At 41.7% G+C, this 14,064-nt stretch overlaps 1 protein-coding gene across 7 annotated transcripts in view; it reads left to right on the forward strand.

Annotated features, from left to right (window-relative positions):
• The window catches only part of GMEB1 (glucocorticoid modulatory element binding protein 1), a 35,058-nt gene extending 22,442 nt beyond the window's left edge, over positions 1-12,616 (forward strand). For all 7 annotated transcript variants that reach the window (XM_044237598.1, XM_044237592.1, XM_044237599.1 and 4 more), the window contains exons 7-10: positions 1,235-1,366; positions 2,687-2,824; positions 6,637-6,759; positions 10,349-12,616. In XM_044237598.1, the coding sequence (XP_044093533.1) occupies positions 1,235-1,366; positions 2,687-2,824; positions 6,637-6,759; positions 10,349-11,049 (1,094 nt within the window). In that variant the 3' untranslated portion in view covers positions 11,050-12,616. The remainder of the gene's footprint in view (positions 1-1,234; positions 1,367-2,686; positions 2,825-6,636; positions 6,760-10,348) is intronic.
• The last annotated feature ends 1,448 nt before the right edge of the window (positions 12,617-14,064 follow it).

Here is a 14,064-nt window from a genome sequence, read left to right on the forward strand (position 1 = left end):
AAAAATGCTATGAAATTATTTACTTACTTTTTGTTGGCCAAAACTCCACTAGTTGGTTATCCATATCAATATTACTTTTTTGCTTGATTATTAATATCCTCCAGCATGTGGAGTCCATTCTTGTCTATATATCTGTCTGGATCAGTTTGATTTCTCTCCATTCTCTTTGTTTAAAATCTTTTTTTTTTTTTTTTTAAGGTTTTATTTGACAGACAGAGATCACAAGCAGGCAGAGAGGAGGAAGCAGGCTCCCTGCTGAGCAGAGAGCCAGATGCACGGCTGGATCCCAGAACCCTGGGATCATGACTTGAGTGGAGGGCAAAGGCTTTAACCCACTGAGCCACCCACGTGCACCTAAAATCTTTTTTTTTTTTTTTTTAAGATTTTATTTATTTGACAGAGAGCACAGCACGGGGAGTGGCAGGCAGAGGGAGAAGCAGGCTTTCCGCTGAACAGGGAGCGGGTTGTGGGACTTGATCCCTGGACCTCAGGATCATGACCTGAGTGGAAGGCAGACGCTTATCCGACTGAGCCACCCAGGTGCCCCTGTTTAAAATCTTAATATATGAGGGGTTCCTGGCTGTCTGAGAAGAGTATGTGACTCCTGATCTCGGGGTTGTGAGTTCGAGCCCCATGTTGGGGTGGAGAGATTACTTAAAAAAAATAATAATAATAAAATAAAATCTTAATATATGATGTTAATAGCACAGTTCTTTTCCTCTGTGAATCTGCTATTCATGGATCTCTTACCTGATTTTTTTGGTCTCATTTCTCTTGGTTTTTCATACATAGCCTGATAATTAAGCTAGAACAACTTCTGATATTCTAGATGGTTAGTGTTCTTGGCTAAGCACCATACTTTTCTCTTAAATTATTTCAGATACTCCACATCCTCGCTAAGTTTGGGGCAGACAGCCCAACAATCATGCTCACCTTCCATCTTTTTAAAAAACGTAACCGCTCAGGAAGCAGATTGCTCTTTTGTGATTTTATAAGTTATCTTTCCCTTTCTATTCAGAGTAAGAAGAAAGCATTTTCTTTTCAAAGACAGGTTTTCTTTAGAAAATCCAATATTCATCCTGGTTTACCAAAGATTCTAGTTTTTACTATATGGACCTGCAGGCAGAAAGCCAGAATATTAAAATAACGGGGTCTCTTTGGCTGTATGAGATAAAGGATAGCTATGACTTTTTCATGAAATTCACTGGATTTACCTCTAATGGACTGCTTTTAGGTAGCATCACACAGATTGCCATCTCAGAAGAGAGCATGGAAGAGGCAGGGCTGGAATGGAATTCCGCTCTCACTGCTGCTGTCACCATGGCTACAGAGGAGGGTGTGAAGAAGGACTCAGAGGAAATTTCAGGTACTTTTCTTTGAGGCTCAGATACCTTGCAGGGTCTTGGGACCCTTCTCACCATTATGATCATGGACACAGGAGGTCTCTTAATTACTTAGTGGTTTTTCTCATGCACATTAATAATTGTAGCTGCAGACATTTTATTTTAATCCATTGCAACAACAGCCATGCACAGTCACATTTTGCATAGGAAGAAATTGAGATTCAAAAAGATTCAGCAGCCTCAGACCAGCCACACAACCAGCAGTGTCAGAGCCGAATTCAGCTGTTTGACTCTGTAGTCCATGCTTTTCATCCTGTCACACTGCCTCCAACTTTGGAACGTTTCTTAGATAAACCAACCTGCAAGATGTTAGAAGGAAAAATTAGGTAGCAGGTGGTGTAGAGGATGGTGACTAATGATGATTCACTTAGAGGGGACCAAGAGGGGTTTCACATCATCCTCCATTCATTAATTCATTTGAAAAATATTTATTGCTGCCTATTTTTAGTTGGCACCGTTGCCAACATAGGTGAAAAGACAAAACCTCTGCCCTCAGAGAGCTTATCGTCCCACCGACTCAGCTGTTTTATTTTATTTTGTAAGTATCGGACTAGAGGGAATACAGTTGCCCCTTGAACAAGGTGGCAGTTTGGGGCACCAGCCTCCTGTGCAGGGGAAAATCCCCTGCCCTCCCCCACCTTAACTATAAACCTTACCAATAACATAGTCGATTAATATATTTTGTATGTTATATGTATTACATATTGTATTCTTACAATAAAGTAAATAAAGAAAGTGTTAAGAAAATCATAAGAAAAGAGTTGTTTAATTTAAAAATGATGAGTACATGAGTACATTTTTTTAATTCAAAAATGATGAGTGCAGTACATCACTGCACTGTATTTATTGAAAAAAATCTGTGTATAAGTGTACCCTCACAGTTCACATTGTATTGTACAAGGCTTGCCTGTATATCTTTAATGTCTTTATTATTTAACTTTTAAGATACTAAATACTATTTAATTTTAAATTAAATTATATAAATAAATAATATTTAATATTTATTTATTATCTTTATTGGAGGAAGATAACCTGCTCCCTACAGCCTGAGCCATGACAAATTAGGGCATTTATCTCAAGTCCCTACGTTGCTAAAGAGGCCAAATAATTGGTTAGCAACTTAGGGGGGCAGCTAGTATTCCAAAAACTTATTCCTTTTTCCCAGAAATGGCCCAACAAGAAATCATTTCAAATTGAAATAATTTTGAGTTTAATTTGTAGAGATGTATCTAAGTATACGTAGCATCTTTGTTTATCTTCTTGTCTTATCCCTCTTGTATCAGAGGACACTTTGATGTTCTGGAAAGGAATAGCTGATGTAGGGCTGATGGAAGAGGTTGTCTGCAATATACAGAAGGAAATAGAGGAGCTACTCAGGGGAGTTCAGCAGCGGCTCATACAAGCTCCCTTCCAGGTAACAGGTAAGTGCACTAATTCTAACAACAGTGGTCATTTTATTGAACACTAACAACTGTAGGCAGATCCTGTTAGTCTCATGAAAACACTGGGGTGTCAGTATTATTATCCCCATTTTACAGATTAGGAAATCAAGGCTCATAAAAGTTAAGTTACTTGTCCATACTTGATAATAAGTTTTTGAACTCGGTTCTGGTCATGCTCTTCACAGGTAATTTTTGCCTTTATAAATGGTGCCAGAAAGCAGGCTCTCTCTCTATTACATATAGATAGGTAGAGTCTGAAAATTGGAGAAAGCTACCTGGTTTTAGATGAGTCTCATATCTATCAGTTTAGGGTTTCCAGAACAATTGTGTGCACTTACAGCTCTTTCCAAATACCCATAGGGTACTTGCTGCTGTGCATAATGTAAAAGGATGCTCTAATCATTTGATACAAAAGGGTTGTGATGACAGGCATCTGGCTGGCTTAGTCGTAGAGCATATTACTCTTAATCTTGGGGTCATGAGTTTGAGCTCCACATTGGGGGTAGAGTTTACTTAAAAAAAGAGTCATAATATGGGGCGCCTGGGTGTCTCAGTGGGTTAAAGCCTCTGCTCAGGTCACTATCTCAGGGTCCTGAGAGCAAGCCCCGCATCGCGCTCTCTGCTCAGCGGGGAGCCTGCTTCTTCCTCTCTCTCTGCCTGCCTCTCTGCCTACTAGTGATCTCTGTCTGTCAAATAAATAAATCAATCTTTTTTTTTTTAAAAAAGAGTCATTATAATACCTCGTAAGCTTGTGTGTCAGTGAGTTCCTAGATTTGTTACTTGTGTCTTACTACCTCTCTATAATTCATACATTATATAAATACCCTTAAACTTTACAGTAGAATCTTTTTTTCATGTTCTTGGAGGGGAAAAGGCAAGTAATTTAGAAAGCAGGGATGAGTCTTTTAGGGTGATCAAGGAAGGCCTCCCTAAGGAAGTGGCTTTAAGCAGAGACCTGAATTGAAGAAGCTAGCCATGTGATGAGCTGGGAGAAGGAACATTTCAGGTAGAAGGAACAAAGACCTTGAAGTTGCAATGGGCTTCATAGGTTCAAAGAATTATAGAAGCTCTGAGGCAGCCACAGTGGACGAGGATATAGGAGAGTGATAGGTGATAAGGTTGGAGAGGAATAGAGAGGACAGTTTAGTTTTTTTTTTTTAAGATTTTATTTATTGGGGTGCCTGGGTGGCTTAGTGGGTTAAAGCCTCTGCCTTCGGCTCAGGTCATGGTCTCAGGGTTCTGGGATGGAGCCCCACATTGGGCTCTCTGCTCAGCAGGGGGCCTGTTTCCCCCTCTCTCTGCCTGCCTCTCTGCCTACTTATGATCTCTGTCTGTCAAATAAATAAATAAAATCTTTAAAAAAGATTTTTGAATTTAAAAGAAAAAAAAGACTTTATTTACCTGAGAGAGAGTGAGAGAGAGAAAGCACGAGCAGTGGGGAGAGGGAGAAGGAGGCTCCCTGCTGAGCTGGGAGCTTGATGTGGGGCTCGATCGCAGGACCCTGGGACCATGCCCTGAGCCGAAGGCAGACACTTAACTGAGCCACCCAGGTGCCCCGAGAGGACATTTTAGATAAGCTTTGGTTAGAACTTTGGTTTTATTTTAAGGTGATGGTAAGCCATCATAGTTATTTTGAGCAGGGGAGTGAAAAGGATTTATTGACATTTTTATAGTTTTATGTAGTTGTATATTTTTTATTTTATTTCATTTATTTTAAAGATTTTATTTATTCATTTGCCAGAGAGACATCGAGAGAGGGAACACAAGCAGGGGGCTTAGAAGAGGGAGAAGCAGGTTTCACGCTGAGCAGGGAGCCTGATGTGGTGCTCCATCCCAGGACCTTTGGATCATGAACTGAGCTGAAGGAGGACGCTTAATGACTGAGCCACCCAGGCGCCCCTATTTTTTATATTTTTAAAAGATCACTTCAGTTGCATGTGGAGAATAGACTGTATGGGGCAAGAAATCAGTTGGGAGGGGTGTGTGCTAGCTCCAGTGGTGGAAAGTGCAGCTCTTTTTTTTTTTTTTAAAGATTTTATTTGTTTATTTGACAGAGAGAGAGATCACAAGTAGATAGAGAGGCGGGGCAGGGGGTGGGGGTGGGAGCAGGCTCCCCGCCAACAGAGAGCCCTGATGCGGGACTCAATCCCAGGACCCAGAGATCACGATCTGAGCCGAAGGCAGAGGCTCAACCCACTGAGCCACCCAGGCACCCCGAGAGTGCAATTCTTGATCTTAGGGTTGTGAGTTCAAGCCTGACATTGGGCATGGAGCCTACTTAAAAAAAGAGAGAAGGAAAAAGGAATCAGTTGAGAGACTCCTAAAGGAATTACTCCAGGCAAGAGATGATGGTGGCATGGATTAGGGTGGATAGTGGTAGACCTGGGAAGAAGTGATCTTATCGGGGGTATATTTTGAGTGTGGAGCTGACAAGTTTTGCTGAGGGACTGGATGTAGGATAAAAGAGAAAGACAGAAATCCAGGATGACTCATACATTTTTGACCTGAGCCATGAATGGTAACAACATTTCCTAAGATGAAGATCACTGGGAGAGTTGTAGTTAGTATAGTTAGTACTAGTTAGTACTAACTAGTTAGTACTACTTGTTGTTGTTATTGTTTTTAAATAGACCCCATAGCCAGTGTAGGGCTTGAACTCAGAACCCTGAGATCAAGAGTCACATACTCTAGAGACTGAGACAACCAGGCACCCCTCAAAGTTAGTTTTGTCTTGGGGCACCTGGTTGGCTCAGTGGGTGGAACATGTGTCTCGTTATCTCAGGGTTGTGAGTGCAAGCCCCATGTTAGGCGTAGAGCTTACTTTTTAAAAAAAAAAAGAAAGAAAAAAAAGTAGTTTTGACTCGCTAAATGATTATGAAGCCTCCAAATGGAGATGTTACTCAGCTAGATGGAGTATGAAATCTGGCATGCAGGAAAGAGGTTAGGGCTGGAGATCTGCATGTGGGAGTTCTCAGCATGTACATGTTATTTAAAAGCATGGAACTGGATGAGATGATTGTGGAAGAGAGCTGTAGGTGGAGAAGTGGTCTGAGTTAAGGAAGTAATGACCGCAACTACGGACAGTGCTTTTAAGAAGTTTTGTTTAAAGAGGAACAGAGATAACACTATGAATAACACTGTATGTCAGTTCCCATGTTTGACACTTAATAATATGCTGTTTCTTTAAAAAAAAAAAAAAAGACTCGAATTATTTATTTGAGAGAGAAGGAGAGCAAGCAGGGGGAGCAGTAGAGGGAAAGGGACAATCAGACTTCATGCCAAGGGCAGAGCCTGATGTGGAGCTCGACCTCACAACCTGAGCCGAAGTCAAGAGTTGGTCACTTAACCAACTGAGCCACTCAGGTGCCCCTAAAATACGATATTTCTGATCTTCATGTCTGTCTTGCCAGGTAGGTATTATTAGGCCCTTTTGTCTCAGATGAGAAAACTGAGGAGTGAAATGACTTATCTAAGTTCACACAGATAGGAGGAAACCATAAAACTGAGATTCAAACTTAGCTCTATCTAGAGTGACCATGTTTTCTAAACCACAAGTCAGAACTTATAACCAGATGCAAGATTTTTTAAATTTTTGTATTTATTTATATGGAAAGATGTATAAGTTATAACAAAGTTAATTATACATCTGATAAATCTTTGCCAAAATTTTTTAAAATGCAATTAGAATAGTATCATCATTCCTGGGTTGTTTCATATTTATAAGCAGTACAACAGAGAGCTGGGGAAACACTTCTTTTTTAACTTGACAGGCATGTCTTTGTTTTAAATAGATGCTGCTGTTCTCAACAATGTAGCACATACATTTGGCCTAATGGACACAGTGAAGAAGGTATTGGACAACAGAAGGAACCAAGTAGAGCAGGGAGAAGAGCAGTTTCTCTATACTCTGACAGGTGTGTATAACTTGTTTCCTCTTAGATGATATTATACTAATATCCTTGAGTCTTGCCATTTCTCTTTGGACTTCTTTTGGGACTGGCTTCCTTTCTTCCATCCTGTTTTCCTTCCTTCCTTCCTTTCTACCTACCTACCTGCCTTCCTTCCTTCCTTCCTCATCATGGTCCTCCTTTCATATCTTGGAGGATTAAGATGTCTGCTCAGTTGCTCCATTTATCCAGTAATATCAATAGTGACAGAAGAAACAAATTGGCCTTTGTTTTTGTTACATTATCTATATTGCATCTTTTGATAATTATAAATTTATCACCTCCATTATTTGTGGTATTCAGAAATTATAAGCACATGAATAATTTAACTCTTTTTATTTATTTATTTATTTTAAAGATTTTATTTATTTATTTGACAGAGAGAGATCACAAGTAGGCAGAAAGGCAGGCAGAGAGAGAGAGGAGGAAGCAGGCTCCCTGCTGAGCAGAGAGCCCCATGCGGGACTCGATACCAGGACCCTGAGATCATGACCTGAGCCGAAGGCAGCGGCTTAACCCATTGAGCCACCCAGGCGCCCAGTTTAACTCTTTTTAATCAAGTACTTAATTTATGCTGTCTCTGGAATGACCTGGGTGCCTCAGTCGTTATGCGTCTGCCTTCCGCTCAGGTCATGATCCCAGGGTCCTGGGATCCAGTCCTGCATCAGGCTCCCCGCTGGCTTCTTCCTCTCCCTCTGCTGCTCCCCCTGCTTGTGTTCTCTTTCTCTCTCACTGGGAAATAAATAAATAAAATCTTTAAAAAACAAATTTGCACTGTGTCCAAACTAGGTTGTGGAAATACAATGTTGACTAAGACAGCTTCACACTCTTCATGGTGTTTAAGGAACTCAAGGGAAAGCAGACATAGAAATAAGGGCAAAAAGTAGTCAGCTTTGTAACTGAGGCATATAATGGGTATGGGGGAAGAACAAAAGGAGTTGTCACTTATACCCAGAGAGAATCAAGAAAAGGTTTTGGGTAAGGTGGGTGAGAGATACAAAACAAGTCAGAGGTATGGACTATATCACCTTTGAATGATGCAGAATATATTATAGTTAGTCCTTAAGCCAAGAGGCAAGATTATTTGGTAAGAGAAGAACAATTTATGGTTTTTTTGTTTGTTTGTTTTTTAAGATTTTATTTATTTATCCGAGAGAGAGAGAGAGCGAGCAGGGGATTGAGGCAGAGGGAGAGGCAGGCTCCCTGTCGAGCAAGGAGCCTGACATGGGGCTGGATCCCAGAACCCTGGGATCAGGACCTGAGCTGAAAGCAGACACTCAACCAACTGAGCCACCCAGGTGCCCCAATATATGTTGTCTTAAACTTAACCAGTATATATTTTCAACTCAGTTTACTGAGTACTATGAGATCCTTTTCATTTGATCCTCCTAAGAATGTTAGAGGCTATTGTCCCTGTTTTATAGATGACCTAGTATAGGCACAAAGAGGATAAATATTTGCCTTGGGGCCACATCAGTACTTGGCAGTGAAGCTTGGAATAGAACTTGGCTTTCTTACTCCTAATCCAATGCTTTCACCTTGAAATTTCACACTATTCAAAAAAATGGTTTTTGTTAGGAATGTGGGCTTCTGGCTCTTTGTCCATATTTTTTTTTTTTTAAGATAGGTTTAATCATAGTACACATAAAGTTTTGTTTTCTGCTTTTTCCACTGTGACATATTAATATTTTTCCAAGTTGCTACACAGTACTTTACCTAGACATTCTTCTAAGGATGACATTTAAATTTTCAGGTTCTTCTTCAGTAGCTTATTTTGTTGCAGTGAACTTGTATGAATATAACTTTTTCTTTTTATGTGCTTTTAAACTACTTCCCAGAACTAAGCTTCAAGTTAAATGGTATTGAAAATTGTTTTATGGATATTTATGACTTGTTGCCAAATTTCCAAGAATATTATGTCACCATTTTGAACATACCAACATTGGATGTTGTGATGTATAATAGTCTCTGATTTAACTTTTTTTTTTTTTAAAAGATTTTATTTATTTATTTGACAGAGAGAGATCACAAGTAGGCAGAAAGGCAGGCAGAGAGAGAGGAGGAAGCAGGCTCCCTGCTGAGCAGAGAGCCCGATACGGGACTCGATCCGAGGACCCTGAGATCATGACCTGAGCGGAAGGCAGCGGCTTAACCCACTGAGCCACCCAGGCGCCTTCTGATTTAACTTTTTAAAAAATTTATAGATGCTTCCCTCTACCTCTCTCTCTGCCTGCCTCTCTGTCTGTTTGTGATATCTCTCTGTCAAATTAAAAAAAAAAAAAAAAATCTTACAAAAAAAAATAAAAATTATAGATGTAATTGTTAACTTCTTCAAAGGTTTTATTTATTTATGAGAGAGAGAGTGCACAGCATGAGAGCATGAGCAGGGGGTGGGGGCAAAAGGTGAAACAGATCCCAGCTGAGCAGGAAGCCCGATATAGGACTCGATCCTGGAACCCTGGGATCATCACCCGAGCCAAAGGCAGATGCTTAACTGACTGAGCCACCCAGGCACCCCATGTAATTTTTATCTTCTTGAGGTTTACATTTCTTTGACTACTACTGAAAATGGAAAAAAAAAATGCAGTATTTTGTAACGTATGAGGCAGTATTTAAAAATTTGGAGTGAAAAAAAAAATTTTTTTAATGTGCTCTTGATCCCTGCCTACTCCTTTGATTCTCAGCAAGGAATTGATTTGCTCTTGGTGTTCCATAGGAGCAAAGTGCTCTCCAGATGTAACTGATTATTTATTGAGTGCTTCTCAGGTACTAAGAAGTAGAAGAAGTTCTGGTCTAGAACCCGACTCACCAGTGGTCACCAGGGTTGGATTGTACATTGGGAGAGGGATAGTGATAGGCACATTGTGATGGAAAAGCCAGCAAGTTGGCCATCAGAAGACTTTTGTCTTGGCCCAAACTCTGAGACTTTAAGTAAGTCACTTTACCTCTCTGGGTCCCAGTTAAAAAAAATGAATGTGTTAGTGCTCTAAGACCTCTTTTAGTGTTTATAATTCTTAGGGACTTCCTCTGTAATTTTCTGTAGACTTCTCTGGGTGCTAATGGTAGACGAAGGCCATTTGGTAAACTAAGGTCACCAGCAAGGTGATCCTGCCTTGAAGGACAGTTTGGGAATCACTGTTTTTTTGGAGCAGCCATTGTAGTTCTTCTGTAGGTCCATGTTAGTTCCAGGATTGTGCAAATATTCCTTATTATCATCTGGAGATCCAGGCAGGGCATCTATAAGCCACAAGAGCAACAGCAGGCTTCTTTGGTTTGCATTTTGGTGACAGGTGACAAAATGCCACAGGAGCTTCTAGGACTGGGCTGTAGTAGGATCACAGCCTGAAAATGATTCTGAATTGTTGCCCTGCCTATAGTCACACAATGAAATGTAGTTGCTGGAGGGATTTTAAAAATCATCCAGTTTTGTTTCTTGTTTTAAAAACAATGAAGCCATATAGTGGCAAAGCCAGGGCAAGACCTCAGGTTTCCTGACTCCGTTCACTGTTCCCAAGAATATACTTCTCTCCACACAAAGTCTGTCTTTTCTTTCCAGAGTTGGAACGCCAGCTGGAAGAGCAGAAGAAGCAAGCTCAGGATCACAGGCTGAAATCCCAGACAGTTCAAAATGTGGTACTGATGCCTGTGAGCACTCCCAAGCCTCCAAAAAGGCCCCGGCTCCAGCGGCCAGCTTCCACCACAGTCCTGAGCCCTTCTCCTCCGGTCCAGCAGCCTCAGTTCACAGTCATCTCCCCCATCACCATCACCCCAGTGGGCCAGTCATTTTCCATGGGCAATATTCCAGTGGCCACCCTCAGCCAGGGCTCCAGTCCTGTGACTGTTCACACACTGCCTTCTGGCCCTCAGCTCTTCCGCTATGCCACAGTGGTCTCCTCTGCCAAGAGCAGCTCCCCAGACACAGTGACCATCCACCCCTCGTCTAGCTTGGCACTGCTAAGCTCCACCGCCATGCAGGATGGGAGTACCCTGGGCAACATGACCACCATGGTGAGCCCCGTGGAGCTGGTGGCCATGGAATCCGGCCTCACCTCAGCAATCCAGGCTGTTGAAAGCACCTCGGAGGATGGGCAGACCATCATTGAGATTGACCCGGCCCCAGATCCAGAGGCTGAGGATACTGAGGGCAAAGCAGTCATTTTGGAGACAGAGCTGAGGACTGAGGAGAAAGTTGTGGCTGAGATGGAAGACCACCAGCATCAAGTCCACAATGTGGAGATTGTGGTCTTAGAGGATTAACTGGGGATCTCGGGGCCAGGAGATATGTTTTGGTTTGGAATTTTAATTATTTGTTTATTTTTATCATTGTCCCACTCATTTCCACATAGGATCCTTTTTTTTAAACAAAATCTCTTTGTTGTAACTGAAAATGTTGGGTACCTCCCACCCCCTTATTGAAAAATGGACAAAAACAAAGCTGTCCTTCCAGAAGTTGAGAGTAGGTCACTCAGTGTCCTAATCCTTTTACACCAAGAAAGTTACTTCTTTTAGGGAAGGCATCAGGATAATCAGAAAGCCCTTTCCAGGCTAGTCTGTCTGTGTATGCATGTGGTTTTAGTTTTGTAAAGATGCATTGACCAAACTCTGGAATGCAGATCTGACACTGGAAGGCAGCCCACCCACACATGGAAGTGGAAGGATACTTTTTTTGTGTCCTGGAAAGGACCCTCAGAGGCCGCTGCAAAACTGAAATGAAAGAAAGTTGAACTGTACTTGGAGGGGAAGGTGGCATACCAGCAGCAGCTTAAAAAGGGAAGTGCTTTGGCCAGGATGGGGCAAGGAAGTTATCTTAGCTCCAGAAGTGCAACTGATGCCTCTTGTTATCTCGAAGGGTTATTACCACGGGTGCCATTTTGAGAAGAGGCCAGAAATAAGTGGAAGGGTACATCTCCTTGGACCAAGTGGCATCAGGGGCCCAGGGGCCTGTGGCTTTGCAGAAACAGAAATCCCTGGTTGTCACAGCTGTGCTTTGTGATCAAAGCTCACCTTCCCTCCCTTCCCAACTTTGTCAAAGCACTTAACCCTCCTAAATTAGGATCAGTCCATTCATTTGCAAATATGCGTTGTGGTGTAAATTTCTCTGGTTCTTGGACTGTGGCTGTCCTGGGGGTGGGGCTCCAAGGCCATCATTTTTATTGCATGACTCCAGGCGCAGGGAGTTCCTCATCTAGACCAGCTGCCCTTTTTGGTGGGGCCCTTTTTTGGCTTTGGAACCAAAAGCAGCCACTCATTTGGTGCTTCCTCTTGTTCTACCCTCCATCCCTCAATTGTTAATGGCATCTGTCTCCTGGATCCCACGCTTTTCAGCTTTTTGGCTGATTTGGAGAACAGTGACAGGTGCCTGCCTGCCTTCATTCTCTTTTAGATTCATTTATACCATTTATACCACAGATGTTTCTGTGAGATATTAAGCTCATAAAAAAACCTTAGGCTTTGCAGGGAAGACTCAACAGCCCCGGCCTATCCTGCGGCACCAAGTAGATGTCTCCTCCTGAGCAAGCTGGACTCCCTGGGAAAGAAGCATTGTCTGCAAGATTATATTATAGGAGATGTACCAGGAATGTCAATAATAATATCTTGGGGGGTTATTATTATTATTTTTATAATGTTGTTTGTATATTTAGAGCTGGGCCATTTTCCGTGCTGTGATTCCTGCTCTTTGACCATCTTCAGTGTTTGGGGCAAGAGTGGATCCTGGTTTTTATTTCTTTGATTGCATTGTTTACTGCACTAGGACAAATATAGGGAAACTGCAGACAATTTAAAGGAAAACAAGGTCAAAAAAGAAAGCACACACCTTAGGAGTGGGAAGCTTTTTTTTTTTTTTTTTTTTTGGTTTCTGGTTTTTAATTAAAAGCAAAACTTTGACCTATAGTTTCCTTTTTTTTTTTTTCTTAAGAGAAGGCACCTACCTGAAGCCATGTTTCTTCCAACAGATGTTGGAAACCCTATTGTCAAGCAAATGAAAACTGTTCTGCCATCCCTCAGATGGCTTTAATAGCTAGAGAAGCCCCTCTAACTTGGGAGGGCCAATCTTAACAAGCCTTAAGGGTTAAATTTCTGAACCCCATATAGTTGTGGCTTTGAGCTTTAAAATTGTATGGGGTTTTACTTTTCTCTTCAAAATGTTTAATAGATGTAGCAATCAGCTTAGAACAAACCTTTGGCCCTTTAGTGAGGGAATTGGCTTTTATTATTACTTCTTTAGGTTTTCTGATGGTACATAAACAAACCCAGAGTTTCTATCTAAGCCTAAAACTGCTACTTGAACCTAGAAAGGCACATGACATGTGCTTATCATGGTTTTTAGGGACGCTTTTCTCTTTCCCAGAGATGGGAGGTCCAATTCAGGACAGAGGAGGAGCCCTGGAGAACACCCACACACTAGCTCAGGTTTCTTACTTTCCTCCTTCAGCTGTCTGTAGTGTTTTAAAGTAGTGTGAGCATCACGGTTCCAAAGTCAAGAGATCTCCTCCTCCTGAAGACAGAACCTGTTTACTTTCACTATCTGAATATTCTGGCTGGTGGAAATACATGAGCTTTGTTGTTTTCCTGGTCTTCCAATAGCCTGTCGTTATTGCTAGCTGCTGTGTTCCAGGTTGTTGAGAGGGGGTTTCCTCAGAGCCCCGGTCTAAATAATCTCAGTGTGAGAAATATGCAAGCCGTTGGTATGTGCACAAGCAGTTGCAATGAATCATTCCTCAGGCTGACTTGGCAGTAGCCATCTATATTTCTGTTCATTCATTAAATAAACATTTATAAGTACCATCTACGTGCCAGGCTTTGTGCTAGGCACTGGCAGTACAGAGATGAAGACAGAGTTCCTGCCCTCAAGGACTTCATACTTCAGAGGTTGTCTGGAGTGAAGAACTATGTTTCAATATAATTGGTTTCTTTTGTAACCCTATGTATTTTATTTCGTGCATTGAAAAACATTCTGAAAATTGGTCCATAGGTTTCAGCAGACTATAAAAAACACAAAAAAGTTAAGCCTTTTCTAGTGAGATACTGAAACATCATCATGTTGGGGTTAGTGCAGCCACGTAGCTACAGGGTAGGAGCTGAGAGAACAAAGGATCAGGCACCTAACCCGGCTTGGGGAGGTAGGTAGGTACGGGAGTACTTCCGGGAGAAGGTGTATACTCAAGCTAGTTTAGGACAGATCATTTTGGCTAGGTTTTTTGGTAATGCATTTTCAAGTAGTGGGGCTTGCTTATATAAGAGGGGAAAAACGTCTTTAGTCTCTTGCTGCTT

This window comes from Neovison vison, chromosome 2, assembly GCF_020171115.1.
Source record: "Neovison vison isolate M4711 chromosome 2, ASM_NN_V1, whole genome shotgun sequence".
Classification (NCBI taxonomy): Eukaryota; Metazoa; Chordata; class Mammalia; order Carnivora; family Mustelidae; genus Neogale; species Neogale vison.